The sequence below is a fragment of the Chroicocephalus ridibundus genome, chromosome 2 (assembly GCF_963924245.1).
Source record: "Chroicocephalus ridibundus chromosome 2, bChrRid1.1, whole genome shotgun sequence".
NCBI classification, from domain to species: domain Eukaryota; kingdom Metazoa; phylum Chordata; class Aves; order Charadriiformes; family Laridae; genus Chroicocephalus; species Chroicocephalus ridibundus.
The window spans coordinates 111,511,672-111,536,725 of NC_086285.1; the positions used below are offsets into that span (position 1 = coordinate 111,511,672).

At 42.3% G+C, this 25,054-nt stretch overlaps 1 protein-coding gene across 4 annotated transcripts in view; it reads right to left on the reverse strand.

The window, feature by feature from the left end:
• LDLRAD4 (low density lipoprotein receptor class A domain containing 4) overlaps positions 1-25,054 on the reverse strand; it is a 296,688-nt gene that overhangs the window by 187,871 nt on the left and 83,763 nt on the right. For 3 of the 4 annotated variants that reach the window (XM_063326474.1, XM_063326470.1, XM_063326471.1), the window contains one exon: positions 3,395-3,853. In XM_063326474.1, coding sequence (XP_063182544.1) covers positions 3,395-3,434 — 40 coding nt within the window. In that variant the 5' untranslated portion in view covers positions 3,435-3,853. Of the gene's footprint in view, positions 1-3,394; positions 3,854-10,966; positions 10,985-25,054 lie in introns of those variants that run through there. The other variant, XM_063326472.1, reaches the window with a different exon arrangement.

Consider the following 25,054-nt stretch of genomic DNA (forward strand, 5'->3'; position numbering starts at 1 on the left):
ATGAGTTTTGTCATTCCCTCTCAACTAGTAGTCCAGAAACTCAGTCTTCCTCCTATTACTACTGAGAACATGGCATGTTTCCTTGTTACCATGTCCTTTATTAGTTGTACTTTGTTTTGTGCCTCGGCCTACCTGATTTGGCCCCTGCATTCTTGTCATGTTCTTTTGCACTTATCTCTAGTAAAATATCCAGTTTCCACTTTCTGTATGAATCCTCCATTTTCGGATCATGCAATTTTGCCTCTTCTTACCCTTTTTTATTGGGACAACTTTTATTTGTGCTTTTAATATTCTTTATTGTGACTGGAGAAAAAAAAAGTTAGTTCCTTTAGAAATTGCCAGCCTTCCTTAACCTCTTCGGTTTGTTTCCCAAGAAATGTTACCTATCAGTTCTATGAGTTGAATGCAATCTACTTTCTTGCATGCTATGGCTTTTATTCTCAAGTTCCCTTTTCTCATCTTCTGAAGAACGATAAGCTCGCTCTTTCATGATTGCTATCGCTCAAATTGCCTTTTACCATCATAGGCTCAGCCATCTCTTTCCTAATCAAGCCTGAGCGTACAGACAGGATCAAAATATCTCCTAGCCTTTACTGTAAGCCATTCCAGGTCACAGCAATTAGGAGGTGGAAAGGAGGTTTATGAAATACTCTGAAGGTGGCTACACAGAGGCATCATCCTCCCAGGCTTCTTTTGCCAGCGCTCTGTTCAGTTGTAAATTGAAACGATTACTCTGATTGTTGCAATAGCTGCAGTCACTTAGCATGGCTAGATTCAGTGTTGACACTGCACAGGTTTCAGATATCAAAGCTTTTTCTGTACAAATTAGCTCCCTTCTGCATGTGGTCATGCCCCCTCCGCTGCTAACAGCTACTGTTTTTTCCTACAGCTAAACTGGCATTCCAATAAAACAAAAGGAGCAGTATAGCAAGGAGCAGAGGAGCAACCATATGCACCTGCCATTACACTTTTATGGCAACTCTTAAATTAGCCTAACACAGTCCAATGAATTTCTCTAAGAAATACATACCTACCCACTGTTTACAGCCAAATACATTACATAAATCTAACAAGGAACAAGAAAGAGCTCCAAAAAGCAAATATGGATAGATATGGATTTGATACAAGTTGGAAGAAACAGAAGTCCTTGCCTTCACCTCATATAAGGAATTATATTTCAACCTGTTTCCTTTACAAGTCTCCTGACTGTATGGTCCAATTTAACTCAGCGTTCAATAATTCCTTAGTACAGCTACCAACACTTGAAAATGTTTATTAACATCTTTACCTGAGGGCAAATCCAAAAGAATGTAAGAATTCCTTACAAGAGACCAAGCAACCTTCACGCTGTTAAAGTCTCCAGAACAGGTCTGAATCTGCTGGGTCGTCACCACAACCTGACTGTTGTCCTGGGCCTCCAGGGACCCAATTTCATCTCCCTGCATTTTATGCATCATTATTTGCCAGGTCTCTTCCACCCAGCAGCAGATACGAGGTTACCAGCTTTCTGACATCTCACTGCCCGAGCAGCCCGATTCACAGTGCCAACAACCCCTACCTTCTGGGAGCTAAGGGATAGCAGATACTGTGGCAGAAGACTGTAAAGCTGGAAAGAAAATAATGTAACATTGCAAGGGTGCTAAAGGTAATAAGGTTTTCAGCAAAGGAGAGTGCCACAGAAGGCAGGTCAGGTAAGGAAGGGAACAGATGTCCACACAGTAGGAATTCTGGTGGAGAGCAAAGGAGTGGCAAAAACTCCTAGGAATAAGCTGAGAGTGGCAGAGAGCAGATAGGAGGAAGATGTGCAAACATGACAAGAATGGCGGTAGGGAGCTGCAGGCAGAGGCAGGAGGACCCCAGACTTCACAGGAAATTCCATTTCAACGTGAGGAAAAACTTCTTTACTTTGAGGGCTGCAGAGCACGTGAACAGACTGCCAGAGAGATTATGGAGTCTCCTTCTCTGGAGATATTCAAAACTCGCCTGGATACATTCCTGTCCAGCCTGCTCTAGGTGAATCTGGTTTGGCAGGGGGGTTGGACCAGATGATCTCCGAAGGTCCCTTCCAACCCCGGCCATTCCGTGATTCTGTTATCTCCCATCAGCACTGCACCACATGTGGAGTAAAGCTTCCCATTTCCTCTCCTTGAAGACACGTCTCACTGACACGCACGGAAACAGCGTGGTAAATCAAAGCAATGCGAGGCAACGGAGACAGTTCAGAACTGCAGTACAGGGCCAAAGCGACATGCTGGTGCGGACAGCCCGACACAGAGCTGCCAGCCCACTGCAGCCAGAAAGGTGGGACCAGCCTCTCTGAGGGTGGATCTGCTCTGGAAAAGGACCAAGTGGGAGTCTGCCCACAGGGAAATAAACAGTTCCTTCCTGGAAAGAGCTCCCAGAACAGTAGGGAGCCCAGGGTAAAGCATCCCGAGACAGAAAATAATCTTCCTTGTACATACAACCGCTAAACCAGTAAACTTCTTCTAAAGGCAAGAATTTTAAATTGGAAAAATAAATGTCTCGCACATCACTAACTTTCGCTGTGCTACTAATCCATTATCTAGATCTACTAAAGCAAGAGGAATACCTAGTTGATTGTCTACGTATTTCTCACAGGGTCTCAGCTGGCCAGCAGATGTGGAAACAAAGCAGCAGGATCTCCTGATCCCTGCCCGTTTCCTTCTCCCACCTCTCAAATCAGAAACCAGCCCAGACGGGGAAAGCACTGAATGAACTCCAGCAGACTTCACACTAGAGGGAGCTTTCCTCAGAGAGCACACCACCTTGGCATCCCCTTTCTCATTACATTATTTTCAGCGTATCTAGAGGGCAATACATTGGACTCAGGTGAAACAGTTACCATTTAAACCCGCCGGTTTTGCCAGTTTAAGCATTGCAGCATGCGAATGGTGCGGGAGGGAGTACAAGGAGAAGGTACCCACCAAGTTCTACCCAGAGATGTGCTCTGGCTGATGAGATAAAGCTCAACGCTGACATGTTTCTGAGAAGCCTCTTGATACGAACCACATCCATCCTGCTCCCTTGCCAAACTCCCGTGTTGAACGTAAGAGCAACTTAAGAGATTACACTTCATACTGAGCCAGGAGGCCACTCACTGTTAAGCTGTTAATGAGTACAGCTTAGAGAAGCTGGGATACACCTTCCCTAAGGCTTGTGGCCATCCATTTCAGAGGGCCTGAAATACGAATAACTGTGTTACTCACTGTTAATACAAGTGTTGAACTGTTCCTCAAGTGAACTGTTTTAAAATATTATTTAAACTGAAAGTACTACAAGGCGCTAACAACAGCCAGGAAGAAATCCAATTTCTTCTCTAAACTCCAGTAAACTGTCCCAAAACTATGGGCTGAACTAGAACAGAAGTCCTTACCTGTGAAAGCATTTGTGGCCTGAAAACCAGCTTCCTGCATACTGCTCTCCCAGCGAAGCTTGAGATTCTCGTCTTAACCTGTCCTTACTGGAGACAACTGCTGAGCTTGGAGCTGTCAAGTCACTTCCATCTTAGATCGCCAAAGTCCATTTCTCTTTCCATCCCCGTATTTGGCACCATCCAGTTCCTACCTGACCCCAGGTCTTTTGATCCGTAGGCAGAGGGGATCTGCACCGAATCCAAGTAGGAAGCGTTGGACAGTCCCATTAACCAGCCAGCCAGAGGATTCGGGCCATGATGAATGCGGAAACGAAGCAAATTGCCTGCCAAGACTTTATTTCCCTTTTACAATTAAGTTCTAATCCTCTGTTCATCCAGCACCATTTTTTCAGGTCTCGGCCAATGGTGATGTTCAATTGTCTCTCCTCTCTTGTGTTCCTCTCCCCTCAGGCACGCTCACTGAGAAATTAAAAAAGAAGAGATTATGTTTCCTGATGACCTGTAGCAACATTAAAATTAACAGACTCCAGGGAACAAAAACCCAAAACACATTATCAGGGATTGATTGTACACATTAAAGGAGATCTTCAGAAGGCAAATATTGCGATTTTGCTGAGATGCAAAGTGTGACCACACAGCTCTTTGAAGTGCAAAGAAGAACAGTGCTGAGGGTGTCATATGCATCTCTGAGAACATGATATGATTTACATTTCAAAAGCCATATTTAGCAGAGATGGGGGCAGCAATACAATAACAAAATTGCAGTTAAAAGGGAAAAGGAAAAATACTCAAGACTCTCAAGTCTAGTCTATTCAAAACCACAGTGAGATTATTAGCATCTCATATAGCTGCTTCCCTTCTTTTCTGGAGCAGGAAGAGTGAGCACTGTCTGCCGGCACTACACATGCCGTTCTGACAGTCTTCTGTGGTTAAAAACCTTTGTATGTCTGTGCTGTCGATTATCTGTTTAAAATCTCAATTGTAACACAGATGACGCAACTGGGATGTCTCCAGACATTCGGTAACCTTAAAAATACCCACGGGCAGAAAGGTGGTTAATACAAGAGAAAGGTGTTTAAGTTTTTCTTGATCCTACAACTTTTCCATAGCATGGAAATTTCATATGGAAATTCCATAGCATGGAAATTATTCCATAGCAATTCACTGAAAACTAAAGCTGCAGCACATCCAGCTTTTAAAAACCAGGATACATTTACTTCCATGGGGTGAAGGCAAACAGCAGACAGGTACATGTTTAGGGAGAAGATTGTTTTACAAAAAAAAGGAAGAAAAGAGGACTTGGGAGGAGAACCCACCCACTCCCCGGCCATCCTGCTCCTTCACGTACTGGTGCTTGGCTCGCCATCCCCCAATTCAGTGGCATAGGCATGTTGAAACTAGGTCTGTGATGATCTTATGATCTACTAATGGATTTTAGCTAATGAGTCTAGCCAGGGCTTGCAGTACTGGATCAGACCCGAGGTCCATCTACTGGAGCAGCCCGTATCAGAGGGTGCCGGCGTCACTGTCAGTCCCAGTGCCCGCTGCTTCGGAAAACAGTGCAAGACCGGGCTCAGCGGGCAGGGGTGAATAACCCATCAGCTGCTCCCCAGCCCCACTTCACCCTTTAGCCCAAACTGCAAGACCTAGAGACGAGCTTACACCCTGAAGCATAAGGCTGAATAGCCCAGATGGTCCAAAACTTCAGAGAAGATTCTCAACTCTCTTTGGGGCACCTTCTGCTCCGCAGGCGCCACCGAGTGCGCAGCCAGCCCCCCCCTCCAGGGCTTCATTAGGGCCCTTTCTTGGGGGACAAAAAAGGATCTCTTCTCAGGCGTGCCACTGCAAGCAAGCGAGCCCGACACCTGATGAACGCTGTTTCCCTCGGAACACGCTGAATGAAAGCTAGCTGCTAACAAAGACGAATTTCCTATCTTAACGATGTTGCCGCTTTTTCCCTTCCCCCACTTTTGTTACACCAGTATTACCAGAGAACACACATTTTTGTCTCAAAACACAGCACAGGACTGACTGATTAGTTACTTGTATTCAAATCTAGTAATTTGCATTCCAATCGGATAAGGTTACAGAACAGATTTAAGATGTTTCCCCCATTTCTACCCAAATAGAGGAGAAAGTAGAAATTAAGAAAAAAAAAATCGCTGAAAACAATGCTTTTAGATCTAGTATTTCTATCAGAAAAAGATGCATAAAAAATTTTAGAATAGTGTTTTAAATGCTATTATTCCCAAATTTCAGCTCAAGATGCTTTTTCAGCCCTTCAAAGTGTTCCACACAACTAATAACCATTTCATATGAGGTTATTTTATTCTGAAATACATACAACTGCACAAGTATAATATACACACACTGCAGGACATATTTCTTTTGGCTCTTAACATTGTGCTAACTATTCTATAATGACTACAGATGGATGCTGCACTCATTTCCCAAGCTTTTTCTCTAGAGGCCTGAGTTTCTTTTATATTTACAAGAACAGGTCCATATTTGCATTCATATTTTCAGCCGCCCTGTAACTTTTGATTTTGGTTTATAAATCCACAATTTTGATGTCTTCTATTTTCAGCATTTTAGTTTTTCTCCCCATCTTAGAGATGCTCAAGCGATGTGTGCTAATACCTTAGCATCCAGGGAAATTCTCTTATTGTTACATCTTTATATTAGATATCATATACTTCCGACTCTTTGAAGAATAGAATGCATTTAATTTATTGAAAATTAACTTATTAAAAGAAGAATTATTGTCCACATCTTCAGTATTTCTGCTAAACTAGTTAAGAACCCAACAGTGAAAAAACTCTACTTTCAGCAACTGCTGCTTCTTCAGATAGAAAGATGTAATTTTAACAACATTACAGGACACTGAAACACTTACAGAGTTCATTCAGACCTTAAAAGTCCTCCCTTAAGGCCTCGAGTGAAAGAAGATACTGATATCTCTTGATTGCCCTAAGTGAGCATTTTCTATCGCTGCAAAAGCACTCTTCTCTCCCTTGGCGGATAATGAACCGGGAGGTGGCTGGCAGGACACGAGCAAGGAGCCGGAGCAGGCTGCTGGGAGAAGCCTGGGCAGTGCTCAGCGCTTGCTGGGCTTCTTCACCAACTCGAAGCCAAGTTCGGTACTTATAAAATGCTTCACGCTGACGGCTAAGCAGGCTATTTTCAACAGGCAGACCCTTCATCAGTCACATCTGCACGACAATTTCAGGTCTCTCAGATTTCGAATGCATCCAGAGGGAAGACGACAAACCATCCCAGTCGATACCACGGCAAATCAGGAAAACGGCAAACTCCATTTTTAACAGCATGTAGAGCTCTGACCTTTCTATTGTACTTTACTCTATCAAGAAGATTTCCATTAAAGCTGAACTGATCTTTAAAGACAAGAAGTTTGTCTTTGTTTCCTAACAGACCGGCATGTTTGCATACACAGGCTGAGTCGGGACCTCCGCTGACACATTTCGGCGTGGCTCAGCCAACTCCACTGAAGCTACGCATTTATCCCTTTATACCAGTGGGGTGCAGAAATGATAAACCAACCTGCTTAAAGCACCGAAAAGAGAAAATACACATCTGGAAAAGAGAGAGGAAAGTAAACAATACCAACAGAACTACAATAAAGTGTGATCTTCGACATAACTATTACAGTTTTCACAACCTGCAGAGACCCCAGTGGGAATGTGTCCCATTATACTGATCAGATGGCAAAGAGAAAATCTAGACGAGAGAGACTAGAGATTTTCTCTTTGCTCCATCTGTCACCTCCTTTCCAATTGCCACAGGAACTCTGCTTCCTCTTCTGCTTTCACTCATCCACTGCAGTGTTACATGAGTCTCAGAAGCAAATCAAAGCAAAACATTGCGTTTCATAAATATGTAGCTGTGCTATAAAGGTTTTCAGCTACTATGCGCTTACGTGATTGAATACCTAGGGAAAAATCAAATCTATTTGTTTTCATCCTCTCCACTTTTCTCAGATTTGGTCCTGGGAAAGGCACCACCATCTGAATCTCACACAAATAGCAAACAGAAAATATTTTGACTATTTAACACCTTATGCTAGTTACATGTTCTGATGGTATATTTAGCTAGTCAACCTGCTATTCCTCTTTTCTAGATGTTTGAAGATGCAGTATTAAAGGGCCACTGTAAAAAAGAATCTGAGAGACAAAAGTATCCAATGTGTGTCATTAAATCCTGCAATAATATCTACATTTTATGAAGTATTTTGCAATCATCAGTCAGGACCAAGCCTGGAGGAACTTGTGCTGAAAGAAGTAGTGAAATGCTGCTTTTTCCAAGACTGGTATCTCTGTAATGTGTTGAAAAACTCAAAAGCACTGGCTAACATGTAAATGCTGCAGCTTGGGTTTTTTAGTTTCGTTTTTTTTTTCCATTTCCTTTCACTATATACAGTCTGTTTCTCTGGCCACGCGTTGTTGGTTCGCACAGAGGCATGAGGAACTCACTGGATGTGTTGTCAGAAGGGCTACGGCCAAGGGAAGCGTTTCCTGTGATAGCCCTTGGCACAAGACACCCAAAGGACAGCCTTTCCCTAAGGTGTCTGACAAATTTATTCACCGGAGTATCTGAAGAGGAAGCCCACACATTTAACGTTTTTGAGAAAGCTACTGAACAGCTTGAGAGCCGTGGTTTAACTTCATCACGGGAGGACTCATTGCTTGAATTTCTAGCTTTCCGGTGAAAGAGGTGTAAAAGGGCAGAGGGCCTGAGCTGTCCTGCCTTGCGCTCCCTGCGGAAGGCAGATGCCAAGCAGGGGCAGACCGCCAGTGGGAGCTGGGCCACCGCCGGCACCGAGACCCACTCTGTGGCTAAAAGCAGGACAGAAGCAGCGCTGGCCCAGCCGGCAGCACGACTCCAGCTCAACGGGAGATTTTTAAGCGTGTCTCCAAATTCAAGGCAAAAAGTAACATGCCTGAAGCCAGGACGAGCACTGAACGATCCACATGCTTAAACACTTCGCTGAAGCAAAGCCTGTCCTTCCTATAGGTTAAGGCAGCGTAGACATGGATATATATATTTGAGAAGTTTCTGGCTGGAAAAACACTTCCAACATTTTGTTTTTATAAAAAGGTGTTTGTAAAAATACCTTTTAAAGTTTGCTAAAGCAATTTTAAATGAAGCATATGTGCACACACATAGCTCACCTCTCCATCCCTTTTTGGATTCACCAAGTTTTCCAGGTGTCAGTTCTGCTTCTCATAGAGACTTCTCAACTAGATATAGTAATATCTACCAGTTATACCTACTGGTTTTTTTAGATGGTAAGACCTGCGCCTGCGTTTTACTCTGTGATCCTCACTCATTTTATTTACTTCTGTCTATAATTTGTCTTCCTTCCACGATACCACTGCACCAGTGCTAAGTGAATCCTGGTTCTTTGGAAATGCTTTGCTCCATAACTCAAAGACTGCTTAAAAAACTCAAGGCGACTTTCACAGGAGACCATACACAAATCAAACTGAAAACCAGATGTTTAAAATACGTTTATCTAATCGCATCTTTCTCACAGACACATACACATCATTTGTTTTCACTTTCTATCTTCAGTATTTGTATAGGTCAGTTGTGACTTTTTAAACAGCTGCTGTATTTCACTTTCTTGGTACATTTCGGTGAAATGAGTTTCTATGTTAAGTTATGTTATACATATTTATATTCCTACAGATACTTTCAGATACTCTTCAGCTTGTTTAGGAATAGCGTCCAAGATTCTTTTCCTTCCGTTTTGTTACAGCACTCCCTGAATTGGGGCAAATGGAGGACAACCAAAGCGAGGTGTGGTCTTTCTGCATTAGTCGAAATAGGAAACAAGTCTTGAGAAGAGGGCACATGGCCAAAACGAAGCATTGTTTTTTCTAGCCTGTTAAGAAAATGTTCTATAAAGCATATATAATGTTCTATATGCAAAATGTTCTATAAAGCAAAATATATCCCAAACGCCAATGACGGCACACACTGCAAAAACCACTGCAGACAAGGCCCATTTTAAAAGTGAAAGGATGAATGTTTCAGTACAGACATTTCTTCTCCTCTTATTTGTTTATTTCTTTTTCGGAGCAAAGCAATAAACTGAAATAATGATATAAAAATCGGTCTGTTTAGTAGCTTCATGCCAAAGTGAATAGCCTCTGGTAATCAGATAGCAAGGAGTATTTCACTTGAAGAAATCCTATAAATAACTGATAATACAAAAGAGGATGCCACATTTCCTTCCATTAATCTTGTTAAGTGAAATAATTAATGTGGGGCCTCTATTTTCTATCTCTATGAACAAACTAGAGAGGCATACATTTTCCCATCTCTGTGCTGACAGAATGCAGTAAAACCCCAGTGGAAAAGTTTACTAAGATCTCCGTGACAAGCTATTTTGTTTGGATGAGATAATTATTGGGAGAAATTGTACAAGCTGCGTTATGCAGGGCAAATGAGAAGATTGCATTGTTTATTTTTGGACACTAATAAAACTGTAATTACCAGAAGTTGTCAAGAGAAATCATTAATCATGCTGCTCTATGAACCTGACCAGTCAGAAAAAAAAAACTGAGCTCTGAATTTTATTTGCCAAAATAACAGAAAGGTAGTAAGAGCAGAATCCAGTCTCAATTAATCTTTTCCCAAAGCAACACAGGGTCAGTATTTGAATTTGCAGAAGGCTGGTAAACACAAAAATTACATTGAGCAGACTGGAGAAAACATCACAGGTTTTTGACTGGTGCTCCCATGGCTTGTATGAGAAACGAGCAGCTGCCAGAAACCCAGAGGATTCTGCATACTTCAAGACTTTGAGTATCCAACATCCAGCATAGCTCCAAAGGGCGTTCAGCGTCCCTGCAAACCACTCAAAAACTGTGGTCGTGAGTCACAGCTGCAGAGCCTGACCACCCAGACAAGGAGCAGTAGGATAGGGAAGTTACTGGTTTAACTCTTGCTGTGCCATGTAGGATGCGCCAGCAGGGAGGAAACGCCTCCAGAGAACACAACACGGCCACTGCCAATCCGCTGTTAAGAACATTATCAACGTGGAGCTCAGCACAAGGTGAGACACGTTTCTGACCTCCTCCTCTCCCACAGAAACCCGTTGCTGCTTGAACGAAATGCTGCTTCTGGCTTCCTTTCACCTCAAGAACCCACCACAAGGACATAAGCAATGTTTGTTGTTTACAAGCTCTCAATTTTCCAAGTCTGCATTTCCTAGCTTTTCACCAGCCAACACAAGCTTCCCAATTTCTTTATCTAGTTTTTTAGGTATCATAAGAGCATATGGTTGTGTCATCTCCACTGAGAAACCCTGCATAAGAGAAGTGAATGGCCAGTGCTCCTTCCCTGCAGCAAACGATAGCTGTCAGCCATGCCCATCCCTAGGAGACCCAGCAGCAGCCTTCCTCTCTCTCCACCGACAGCACCTTTTGTGTGAGGGCATCACACCCACCAGGGAAAGGGTGCACAGCCGAAACCAACCTCTCCCACTGAACTGGTTGGAGCAGCCACAAGTCCTCATACACACAATGAAGATACAGACACACGTACCTACTTCGCTCGTAAAAAGCCGACCGCGTGGATCTAGGCAAGCTGCACTTAGTTTCTGAAGGCAGAAACATCTGTACTCTGATTGTTCTGGAAAGGAAATTGAGAAGACAGTATCTCCCATGTGAAAATCTCAAGCAGCGTATGGACACACAATGGTGCAGTCCAACCACTGAACAGTACTGGGGACTGCAGAAATAACTGCATATGGGAATCTAAAAACTCAAGAGATTAATAGGAGTTATCCAACATTATTGCAACTTCTGTCAAAATACTTGGTATGAATGAAAAAGCACAACACAACACACATTCCGGCAAATATAAAATGCAGAAGAGAACAGTGAACCTGCGCTAACTGTAATGAAAAACAAACTGATGCTGAAGAGACGCTCAAGGGGCATGGAAGCTGTTGGAGAACAAAACCACTAGCTTGGAGAATAAAACTACTATCTGTACAGCACCTGGGTTTGCTACGTATGCCGCTGCCAAGTGGGGGTGCTCAGCCACTCTCAAGAAGGATATAGCATCCTATGCACCTGGGCCATGACCAAAGAAAATCTTCTTCTGCTAAAGAATAAAACATGAACTATACAAGTGAAGTAGCATAAACGGCCACCGTATTAGCTGAAGAAGCGCTGGTAAGAATTTCATAGCTTTCTGGAAGGCTGTATGAGTCAGGGCTATGGAAGTCTATCTACTGTGAGCAGCAGCTGTTCAGGAGGGCAAGGAACGTAAGAGAAAGGCTCAATAGTAATTTATACACATTACTACACAAAGCCGGTTATAGTTTCCTGCAATTCAAGCCACACCACAAGAATTCATCTGGTTTATTTACAGTGTCAGCAGCCAATGTTACCTGCATGCTGCACAAAGAAATACAAATAGAATGCTACCCAGACAAGCAAAACCTAGTTTAGAGAAACTGTAGACAGCACTGGGCACATCAGCTGCAGGGTGTTCCCAGGGCTACTGCGAGTCGCCCAGGAGACAACGGCACTCCGAAATACAGCTGCCGTTGGTGCAAAAAGTCAGTCACGTGTGTATGCCCCTTCTAACCTAAAGAAGGTTTGCAATGATTGCAGACTGCCTATATAGATCCTGTACCGCTCAAATTCATTTTGCTTCCAGTACCATAGAAAACTTAAAAAGATGTATGAGTGTATCCAGAAGAGATCCTTGTTACAACAAATACCTAAAATTTCTCCTGTAGAACCGCACCAGATTTTAGACGACTGAAAAATCCTAAGGTTTGCTGATCCATATTCTACTAGTTTTGATTTTCACTCTAAGCTACAACAATCTACACGAAGCAATAGAGATCCAGAATTCTGCTTGCCCCCATTAACACCAGGTCTCCCTTTTGCCCAGTTTCTGACAAAACCTGCAAGTTTAAATTGTATCTCTGTCATTATACTGTGACTGAGCTCTGAACGGAGTCCAACAACCCAGAGACCCAAAACATTGCCTTAACGTGGTCTCCAGATGCTCTGCTTTACAGAGCATCTACTTGAATTTTATCCTCTGAATGAAACAAGATAACAACTAGATTAATACAGAGCCTGTATCAGAAGCCATATCCAAGCAAAAGATTCACCTGAGACCATGGTGGTTTTGCCCATGCCAGGCCAAGGAAAATGAACTCTGCTTACTAAATAATCTAAATAACGCTGAAGAAAGTGCTCCTTCAGCATTTAAATGTATGTACTTCTAAGCCCCACAGTCAATGGGGCATAAGAAATAGTCACAGCAACTCTTAATTACAACTAACTAAAACTTGACTCCAACTTTCAACCCAGAAATGAGAAAAAAGAACAAAATAATGATTTAGCATCTCTCATATTTTCCTCGGCCTTGGGAGACTGGCCTTTGGTTTTTTGGGCATGTTACCTGGTCTCTCTAGGCTTCCGATCCCATTAGTAAAATGGATATAACTTCTACCTATGGAGAGCTATAAAACGCTTAGGGAACAGAGGTGTTACTGGTAAAACAGATGAGAGAGAAAAAGCCAAAGCAGCATTTTGATTAATTTGATTTTGTTCTCGAGTGAGTATATCATTCTGCAAATTCAAACCAACTCTATTAGCATTGTAAAATCACGCCAAATAAACCCTTTGAGCTAAGTCAGAGGCCAGTGACTCTCTATTTCCAGGCAATACTAACAAAACGTATTCTCCTTTAAGCCCGGCCTTGTTCAAAAAAACTGTTGGAAAACAATTCACAAAATAATTCACAAAATTCAAGGGGAGAGCACAGCTGGGAAGCAGTATCCTGAGGTGATCAGCTAAATCTCATTTTCCAGAGAACCACACAGTTCCATTCTCTCAAATCCCTCATTACTCAACACACAAAAGCAAAGAGGCTGTTTTTTCTTGTCCTTGACGGACAGCTTTTTACATAAACAAACTGCATAAAGGCATGGGAAGTAATGCTGTTATCAGTTATATCTGTGAAATTCCCCTAGTTGAGAAGTTCTTGCTTAGCACAGACATAAGAACAGAATTTTGACTCCCTCACGTCAGCTGTAATTCAGGAAGCATTTCTAACCCCAAGCGGCAAAACTAAACAGCTCACCAAGAAGAACAGGTCTGTGGTTTTTTTTTTAAATCTAGCACCCTATCTATTTTTAACCAGTAATTTTTAATAACAGGTATATTTTAATATACCCTTGCCATATTTTAAAACCACTGTTGCTATACTCGTATATGGTGTCTGGATACAACTGAGACATGTAACTGCACGCAACTGAAGAAGCGTTAGCAATAACTGACAGCGCCTTCTTTAACAAATTAACTGAAAACAAAATACACTCTGAGGTTTTTTTTACAAAACCGCTCAAAAGTTGGTATTTTCATCAAGGAAAATGGGGCTGTTTTGTTTCTGTCAAGCAAACATGCCATTCACCTGTTCTCCTTCTATGCTGTCCATGCATTTATGGAAATCTAACCTTGGTTTGTGTTTCACGTTGTCCTTTTAGGCACAAAAACATAACAATTACTTTCGAATACCTGTAAGATTACATGTGTGGTCTTTCAAGCCTACCTGTCAGTCTTCTCCCCCTGCAGTCCTCTGCCAATGAAGACACGGATACCTATAGGAAGGGCCCACACCGATGTAATTTAAAAATAATTCTGTAGTGTAATTAAAGCTTCACAGGTACAAACAGAACACTGCAATCTCGTATTAGAAGAAAATAATGATTTCTGCAGATGAACAATCGTTATCTTCCTTGTTCAGCTATGGAGTTGCAGCTTTGTATTTCCCAGCTGTTAACTTAGCGTCAAGTCTTACCATAAAAACAAAGAATACTTTTGACTTTTTTTTTTCTTTTTAAACAAGGGGAAAATGCAAAGAGAGTCTGACTTTGTGCCTTTGATAATTAAGCTTCCAATATCACGTAATGTTTTCTAATAGGAGCATCTGCTTTCTGCATTGCAGCCCTACAGCTAAGAAAGCGCTGGACTTATTAATAAAGCGCAATGAAGAACCAAACATCTGGGCGGGAAAGACGCACGGAAGGGGAGAGACTGTCTTCCTCTCGAAATATTCAAGAGACAGCAAAGCTCATCCAAATAAAATGCAGTTTTTCTGTTGAGGAAGCAGCTGGAGCCAGCGATGCTGATGATTCTTATTCCACTATATCCTGCTGCAAGACACAAACCTATTTAGAGGAAACAGAGGGGAAAGCAGGAAAAATCCCACCTGTATTAATCTGTACCACATAGTTAAAAGCTCCTGACAGTGCAACCCATTCCCATGCCCAAGGCACAGGCAGATGGGCGTACATAAGTTCTTTCCACTAACAGCACTGGCAGGAAAGGACTTCATATCAACACTTCGAATACCGAAAAGAGAAAACAAGACAAAAATAAAACAAGAAACACTAAGATCCCAGAAGAGTTAAATAGCTAGAATTTTGGATCAACGACTTCAGCATCTTCTATAACACAGTCCATCATACATTACCCAGTTGCTCGTGCATCAAGAGCAGAAACTGGGTTAACTACAAAATTTCTCAGAAACAAACCGAAACCTTGATTTTAAAACACTTCTGAACGTGCCAAATACTTTGGTACACTGTTCAAAGTTAATTACCATCAAACTCAACATCTACGCTTTGCATTCTTTTCAAATGCAAAGACCTGTGGGGCCGTACGCTGGTCCTGCAAACGGCGCTCACGTTCTGTAAGGGCAGGCAGTATTCCTTCCCGCCGCTGACCTAAGGGAACACGAAGGTGTCAGAGAACCTTTCGGAGGGAGGATGGTCATCCCAGAACTCGCAACTGGAGGCTCCCACCTGGCAATGGCTCCATTACCCCACCTCCAGCTCAAAGGGATATATCTATATATCTCCCACACCCTGGGGCGCTCTGCCCTGCCCTCCTGTCTTCCGGAACAGCTCGTCTGGGTTTGAGCGACACAGGGATTAATTTCTCTTTCAGTAATTTTACTTTTCGGTAAGGTCTCTTCTAATGGTAGGAAAAACTGCCTTTTTAGAAGGCTCTAGTGCCTGAATTGGTGAAAATATTTACTTTATAGCCAGCGATGGTATGCGGGTTTCAAGGTCTCAGTGTTTTTGAGCTAGCCAGGTGCGGGGATGAGGAGGAGCGAGACCCGGGCAGTTGACCCAGGCTGGCCAATGTGAACATCACATTCAAAATAAATTAGCAAGTTTGCTGAGGAGTTTCTCTTCTTCTATGATGGCTGCAATCCTGAGAACTCCTTGCCCCGGTGCCGGACCCCTGAGCCCTTCCCTTCCTCCCAAAGCCGCAGCGCTCGCAGTGTCTGACATTTGCTGTCCCCTGCTGGGAGGGCACAGCTTCCTGCCGAGAGAATGGGCTGAGTATAATCCTCATACATTTTATATTGGTATCGGGATCAATACTGGTTCTTTGGTATTATTAATGTTCATTATTTAGCATTATTCTATCAAATCTGTTTATATTTCAGCCCTTGGGTTTCCTTGTTTTTCACGATTCCCCTTCCTGGGTGGGGAGGGGTCATCGGGTGATAGAATAATTGTCTAAATGACAATAAATTGTTGTGGGTTCTTCAAATTGTTAACAACAGCTGACAAATAGTAAGGGCTACTGTCACTGAGGGGACAACATCTAGGGGAACTGCATACAGGTCCATCTTCCTACGGCAAAGGGAAGATTGCTTACTTTCTTCAGAGTCTGATTTTTTGGAAGGAGTAAGTTGCTATCCAGTATATGCATAAGCTAGTAAGACTAATCCTAATATATATAGGTGTTTTTCTGACTTCTTTCACCTCTTCTGGCTTAATACTTGTGGGTTTGGGTTTGTTGGTGTTCTTCAGTTTTAAACAACGTGAAGGAAAACCAACCAAAGGAGTGTATAAAATCTGTTCCCTAGCATGACGACAAAACCAAACCCAAACCAACCAACCCTGGCATGTTAATTCAGCACACATTATAGAATTTGTAACAGGTCGTTTTCAAGCATGTATATCTTCACAACTTTAAAACTCAATTACAGGAAAAATGTCAAAGGTTTTGCTCTCGTTACATCATGTTATACATCAAAATACATCAAGATAGGACCCATTCCTATGAGTTGAGACTTCGTGCAAGACTGAAGCTCTAGACTTATTTTAGAGTTCAAAAAAGACCCTGGGACTTTTTATTAAAAACACACAGAACAGACAAGGAAAAAAAAAATCAAATATCCATTTGCAGACAGAACTATGTGGATTTTTAACAAATAACCAAAACAAATTTACCTCGTGGCTAGAAGCAAACATTAAAAATGACAGCTCAGAGGGCTATTTTCTTTTGGTAACACTATCACTTCAGGAAACTATTAAAACAGCAGAAACTTAAAAGCAGTACTGGCAAAAACTGAATGCAGTTTAACTCCCGTTTCCAACTAACTGCCTTTTTCTCACACATACGCTTTGCCTTCCGTTACTCAGCTGAATAATCTAAACCACCAAACTGCACTCCCAACAAATCTGAACTGACAATGCCAAATTTTAATTGAAACACATGAGAGTGGTTGGGCAATGCACGAGCATTTTGTAGGGAAGTTAGTAGTCCTCGCAGCTGGAATAAACCTCCACCCCTATAAGGAAGTAAGGGATCTAGTTTCTTAATCCCCCCTCCAAAAAACAGACAAATCTGCCAAATTAAAAAAGCAAGCAACACCATAAATATTTTTCTAGTCTTCTGTTCAAAGCCCATGTTCAAAGTCTGGTAAGTGGTGACTTCAGGAAAAAGAAAAAAATGTTACTTTCTACCTCTTAATGAACGAAACCATATTCCTTTTCCCAATTCAGAGAGGAGCTTTCGTGCGGGCTCTTTATACGACAGCAATATGCAATGACCTCTCGTCGTTGTAAGTGCTATACAGGCAGTGTCTCTGAAAATTGTCTGTGTATTTGTGTACACACTTGTGTGTGTGTGTCTTTGTGTAAGGCCCTGTGTTAAAACTGTGCCTGCAATACATGCTCTTTTAGAGCACTTCATGGCATTAATGCAGACAGACATCTGCATTAAAGAGCAAACCAATTTACCCTAAAAAAATTCACAACAGTACAATGCAGTCCTCCTCCAGATACTTTTGCTGAGATCAGTAAGTCAATTTTATCATGAAAGTGAATGCAAGGGAGGCACAGTAGGAGACCTACAAAAACATCCGGAAGTAAACATGTAGCATTCAAACTGAAATACGTTAGTGGTACCTCAAATCTAACTTGTAAAATTCAGACTTTTTTCTGTTATTCCAGTTAGATGGATGAAAAATTCACTACCTCTCTATTAAGCCCCCACCCTTTAGGAAAAAATGCACCTGGAAGTTAAGGCTGGGTGGCCGGGTGGGACGGCGCAAGGCATCCTTCGGCCACAGCACAAAACATTTGCTTATACTTGGTTTTGGGAAGGCAAAATGGTCATCTAAGATGATGGAGGAAGGTTACCGTGTCTCTATTTCCAACCCATTCTTGACTCCTTGGATGAGCTCATCAGCAAAACACCACCACTTACACAAGTCGCTCTGTCCGTGGAGAAGTACATTAAGATTATGGGTGCCACTAAAAAGTCACGGCCCTCAACTATTATCCAAACGTACTTATTTCTGCAACCAGTTAAATCACCGCAGCAGTAAACTTCCAATTCTGTTTCCTTACTGAAGTTTTGAACTTCATACCTTACTTACAAAGTACACCATGACACAGCTGCCAAAAAAAAAAAAAAAGGCACCCCTATTATGTCACTGAAACTGTAAAATTTAACTGCTGCACCTATTCCCCTTGGGAATGCTGAAGACGTTGGGCACATGCCCTCTGCTCACATCATTAAAACAAACAAAGCCATTGCCATGAAATCATTCACTGTGCAGAAACTTTATAAGCTCTTCTATTATCTTTTATAGCTTAATTTGAGAACTGAGAATCTCTGGAGTGCTTTGCAGCACATTAATAAGAGACACTTTACTCTATAAAGTTTATCATTATTACTGTACTGCCTGCGTCAGCTCATTGCAGTCAAGTTTGGTTTTTTCCCCAAAAAAAATTTCCTTATACCGAGATTTGATTTTTTCAGTGAATGATAACAGTGGTGGTGGTTCTCAGGGTCTCTTTCATAGGACTGCTGTTAGTTAATTTTCCATAGTGCTTTAAGAGCCCATTATTAATAAAACTGCTGAAAAATTGTTCTCTGAAGCCATCAGTCATCATAGGCTTGACGCTCTTATTTTCCTCACTATAATCAGGGGCTCTGAAGTCTGAAGAATGCTACTAGAAATTAAGAAAACAATACTTGAAGTGTCAGCTGGCAAACAAGGGAGCATTTCATCTCCTGGGTAAGCTTTTAAACAAACTCCAGCGTTTCATACTGTACTCTGGCTACTTAAATACTTTACAGCTTACATCAATCTTTATCCATTACCTAACACTGAACATGATCTGGATTCAGTTACTTGAGGGGTTTGAAGACAGACATGTAGAAATACAGACAGGCTGCGGAGGCCACACGGATACCAGCAGCTTTCACCAGCATTGTAATGTCCCTTAGGGTGTGATCCTTTCCCCCTTCGCTAACAAAACCTCTGTGCCGGCGAATGTGCTAACACAGCCGTACCAGTATCGAGGTCCGTAACTGGGATGGGTTATTATATTCCCTAAGGCACTACTCTGCCTGGAGGATACACACCAACTTCCCCGAGGCCAGTGGTGCCAGCTGTTACTAGCGAGCCTTCCCTGGGTACCAACATGCAGGTGGGAAATGCAGGTGAGACCCAGTCCCTCACCGAATTCCACCCAGCTCCCAGCAGGAGGGATCCACGGGGCTATCATCAGTAGAGACCCGATATTTCTGGAGCCTGCCCCAGAGATGCCCGCCCAGATGTGGAGCGCAACCCGTAACACAGCGCAAGGCACCCGCTCAACCCCTCACATGATGGCTACAGCATTTCAGGGGCAACACTGCAATGCTTTTACCTGCATCTTCCTCAAGTATGATGTTGCACGTTTCTGGTGCCCTCGTGTAGGATGCCCAACTGTCAGATCCGGGGCTAAATTTCTAAAACAAACTATTTCACACAAATCAAGAATACAAAGCGTTCCTGAAATCATGCTCTGCTTGGTTAACAAATACTGACTGGCAGCACTCTTCCGTGTGTTTTTTTTTTCCTTAAAGCATATAAATTGTGTGGCATCCCAACTCATTAACCATGTTGGGTTTTTCCCAAAAGGGGTACAAGAAGGGACTGGAAGCACATGCAGGTTTCCTGCACCATCGAAGGGACAATATTTTTTTTTTTTTCAAATGGTGGAAAGCAGTATTTAAACTTAAATTTATTCGGAGAAATTATGTGAACAGAATTTGTTTACTCAATTAGCTCTAAAAACCAACTACCTAAGCAAATAAATGATTGCTTAAATATGGTTATGTGGAATTAATACTCTCCGTTTAGTCTCCAGAATATTAACTCATTTTTAAGTGTAAACAAAAATCCTACATAACGTAGATAGAAAATCTCATTTTAGAGATATGTAAACGCAAAGATTTTTTTCCTGTATTCCTACCCAGATCCTTGCATACTCAACAGAATGCAGTTAGTTGATTTCACAAAATTAAGAAATCATTCTTTAACTTTTCTAAAGTGCAAATAAAAAAAATACACACACAATCAAGAAATATAACCAAAAGCTAAAAAGGTGGCCTTTCTAGTTTGAGTCTGCTAAGACTTGCAAAATTTCTCCGTGGACTCTGATACTCTGAAGCAGTGGAGTCATATAAGCCTCATGCCGATAAAAGCACGACGGAACTTTTCTTTCTCCAATTATACTCTTGAAGACATAGTACAGAAACATTATTAAGATTTTCAAATCAAGTTCCTAAAAACGATTGTGTCATTCTCAGCCTAATTGGGAATATGCATTAAAGTTACTCAAACGGACAGGTTTCACAGCAGAATTTCAGACAACCCAAGTCCTACTGTTCCTGGAGTCCAGCAGCCCAGAAGCTCAGACCTCTTCATGTGCACCTTGTCTTCCACGCACTTCCCACCACAGCATTTACTTTACAGAATTTATGTTTTTCTCACAGTTTGGGATAAGAATGCCTTCACAAGTTGAAATATGCATGTCTGATACTGTTTTTCCTCCTTGTCCTCAACATACGGCCTCAATCCTGGTTAACAGCTGTGGTCAGACCCTGGTCTGACAGGAGAAACGTGTACCTCCTCAGGGGCTTTTAATGGAGTTCTTCATTGCATCAGTTCGACGTGGCTACACTAGGTGAGACAAGCACCATTTTACTAGCATTTGTTGGTAGCACTGGAAAGTTATGAAGCAAAAAACCAAATTTCTGCCAAATTTCTAAATAAGGGAGGACTGTAACCTTCTCAAGAAAAGTTGGACAGAATATATCTTTTTCACAAATGCAAAATATGATTCTTATTAATCTCATTATTGGGAACCGTGGAGCCATTTTGCCTAAAATAAAACATACTGGAGTGCAGGCAGCCAACATGGAAAACTTCACTCCAAAAGTTAAAGACATGTGAAGTGATAACCAGCTGAAAACAATCATACAATAGCAAGTATTTAATAAAGAGCAGTAGCTAGATTACACACATTTGTTTTACAGTTTGTGCATGCGTATAGTTCACACACATTCGCCTCTCACTTTTGGAAGCATGAAGTTTAGCACAGCTTCCACAGAAAACTTCTACAAGAAATATTTCCACTAATAGCTAAAACTTTCATTAATAACACAGAAAAACGAACACCAAGAATATGACCGTAAAACTTTAAATAGTAAGCCAGGTAGTTACCAAGACATTATTCTTATATGAACACATACAACCCATCCAAACACACACAGAGAGTCTACAAGCTGTTTATAATTAAAATCTAATGCATTTCCTTGTATGTGAAAGATTCTGAATCTCTACGTTTAAAAGTATGTCAGCTGGACATACGTCCTTGTTGCAACCAAGGACGAGGAGAAGGCCAAGATACTTAGTGCCTTCTTTGCCTCTGCCTTCAATAGTCAGACCAGCTATCCCCAGGGTGTTCAGCCTCATGAGCTGGAAGATAAGAATGGAGAGCAGAACAACCCAGCCATAAACCAGGAGGAAGTAGTCAATGATTTGCTTCTGCACCTAGACACACATAAGTCTATGGGGCCGGATGGGATTCACCCAAGAGTACTCAGGGAGCTGGCGGGAGAGCTCACCAAGCCTCTCTCCATCATTTATCAACAATCCTGGTCAACAGGGGAGGTACCAGATGACTAGAGGGTGGCTAATGTGACGCCCATCTACAAGAAGGGTCGGAAGGAGGATCCGGGGAACTACAGCCTGACCTCAGTACCAGGAAAGATCATGGAGAGGATCATCTTGAGTGAGCTCTCACAGCAAGTGCAGGGCAGCCAAGGGATCAGGGCCAGCCAGCATGGGTTGAGGAAAGGGAGGTCCTGCTTAACCAACCTGATCTCTTTCTATGACCACATGACCCGCCTTTTGGACGCAGGGAAGGCTGTGGATGTTGTCTGTCTCGACTTTGGTAAGGCCTTTGACACCGTCCCCCACAACATTCTCCTGGAGAAGCTGGCGAATCATGGCATAGACAAGTGTACTCTTTGCTGGGTGAAAAACTGGCTGGATGGCCGTGCCCAGAGAGTTGTGATTAATGGGGTGAAATCCTCTTGGCGGCTGGTCACCAGTGGTGTCCCTCAGGGCTCAGCTTTGGAGCCAGTTTTATTTAATATCTTTATCGATGATCTGGATGAGGGGATTGAGTGCACCCTCAGTAGGTTTGCAGACGACACCAGACTAGGTGGGAGTGTTGATCTGCTTGAGGGTAGGAAGGCTCTACAGAGGGACCTGGACAGGCTGGATCAATGTGCCAAGGCCAACTGTATGAGGTTTAATAAGATCTCCAAATGCCAGAGGAGGTGGCTTTCCCAATCACGTTTCCCAGAAGAAACAAGATACAAGGAACAACATTAACGTATTGTAATAGTAATGTAATGTATTATGAGATGATGCAAAAGAATTTTAAAATCTAATTTAATGTGGCGAGAGGGTAATTCTTTACTCCCGACGACTAACATCTCAGATAAGGCTTGTACAACTTCAGGAGTATTCTTATCCAGTAGCCATTACCAAGAAGACCACAGTTACCAACCATTCTGACGGTACTGCATCTTCCACTATCACGATACAGGAGTAGGAAAAAAATGTATGCTTGACAGATTCTGCCTGCTTGTAAGGTGAGGGCAGACATTTATGTTGTCATGATCTCATTGTGTCAACATGACAACACAATTACTGCAGATCCCACTAAAAAATGACAACAAATGTAAAAATCACAACATGTGAATTTATTCTATTTAGAAACCGTGAGGAAAAACAGGATCCTCTACAGCTTGTCAAAAGAAAGGGAAAATACTTTTCTGTCTTCTCACAAGCTTAGTTAGCCATAAAGAGCTCTGCTATCGCAGGCAGAGCTTCACCTGAGGAATAGGTGTGTCTGTGTTACCGATGAAAACCAGCCACCCACAGTCATTCTCTGCCTTGTACTGCACTGCCCACTCCGGTCAGACTGGGAGAGGGGAGTGCTAGTAGAACACGAGCTAGAATCATAAAATCACAGAATGGTTTGGGTTGGAAGGGACCTTAAAGATCATCTAGTTCCAACCCCGCTGCCATGGGCAAGGACACCTCCCACTAGATCAGGTTGCTCAAAGCCCCATCCAGCCCGGCCTTGAACACTTCCAGGGATGGGGCACGCACAACTTCCCTGGGCAACCTGTTCCAGTGCCTCACCACCCTCAGAGTGAAAAATTTCTCCAAGAAGCAAAAGTATTTCTTAAACCTCTGTGATCTGCCAGAAACAGAAGTTAAGAGGATGCTGAAATGCGAAAGTTGCCTTACTAGCCTTCTTTGCTCCTAACAATAAATACATAAATTTTAGCACACAGGAAAGAAAAAAAAAAATCCTCTTTACCTTATCATGCATACTTTTAACAAACTGATCAGGCTTTTACAGTTCATAACTAAGCAATTTTTAGTTGTTAGGAATAAAAAACCCAAAGAATCTCAAACAAATGATTTTATTAACCAGGAAGGTTATTGCCAAACATACAACAGTAGAGTCTATGAAACTCAGTTGCTAACTACCTAATGCTAACACCTAAATCTGACTTGTGAACTATGCCCTTGTTGTTTTAAAACAAATGTCTTATTAATAGCTTTCAAGTTAGTGTTTAAGCTCACAACATTAAGTCACATGCAGTCAATGAGGAAGTTCCTTCATGTTAAGAAGGATGAAAATTTTTTTCTTACAGGAGGTGTAGCCTCTGACTATCTCTAGATTATAGCAAAACTACAAATAACAACTTAAAATAAAACACAATAGTGCGTATGTTACTAAAGATCCAGTAGAGACCATCTGAAATCGCCTAGAGGAAAAATGCTTAACTAAAAATACTCGCGGAGGTGAAACAAGCAATCTCCTCTCCAAAGGTAAAACCAGCTCTTCAGGAGGAGTATGAGAGTTAAGAAATACAATTTGGCTTTGAAGGGTATGAGCTCTCAAGAGTTCCTGGAAAGCTGTTTGGATAAATTATGAAAGAAATGAGTAGCAGAGATGAAGGTAAGGCAAGAAAGGAAAGGAAGAACCGTGCCAAAATGGTTTGTAACAGACAACTGCTAAAATACTACCAAGGAAAATGCTTTTTATCAAAAAACTACAGGGCAATCACCAGTAAGAGCTACTTTCCCAAAGAGCAGTGTACAGCAGAAATAACTGTAATGAGGATTACTTTCTATCCTCGTTTGCTGATGAAGGTGCCTCATTTTCCCCTGGGCTGAGACAGAGCCTGCTCTATGCCCATAGCAGGGAGAAATGAAGTTTGCCTATTAAAAAAAAGTAATAAAATCAAATAGTTTCTTATTAAAACATGAAAGAGCCGACACAGAAAGCATCAGCCTCTCTTGTTTCTCCTTCTGGGTTGAGAAATTTGTTTCAGCCTTGCATTGAGGCCTAAAAGCGGAGGGAAAACAGAGGCGGACTTTCTCCCCCTGCCCCAGCAGCAGCTTTCCTCTCTGCAGAGGGGCAGGGAGTCAGGGCCCCCTCTCGCCTCCGGCTCCAGCTCTAGCACTTGCGGGGTGCCAAATGGTTTGCTCCCCTCGCTCCTCATGGGCTCATGCAGGTCTCTCTGCAGGTTTGGTCCGGGTAGCTGTGAGACCACTTTTGGGACAGTAGCTCCTTTCCCTTTTCCCTCTGTCATCCCTAAGAGCGCTAAGGAATAACGATTCCCGGGCTCCAAGCAGGTTTTTGACAGATGGGGTGACTGCGGAGGTCCGACAGGCAGGGCTACTCCTCCCTGCCCCGCCAGGAACCGCCCGCTTGTCCCTTAAGAACGAGCTCTGAAGGATTTCTTTCAGTGCTGCTCTCTTACAGACGGGTTGGGTTACATTTTTTGATAACCCCATTTATACGTAATATGGTAGCTGATAGTTCTCCCTTCTCAGAACAAGAAAACAACAGAGACAGCATCTCCACTTGGGTTTTAAAAGTCTTTGTATGAGTCACCATATAGCACAAATTAAAAACAAAAA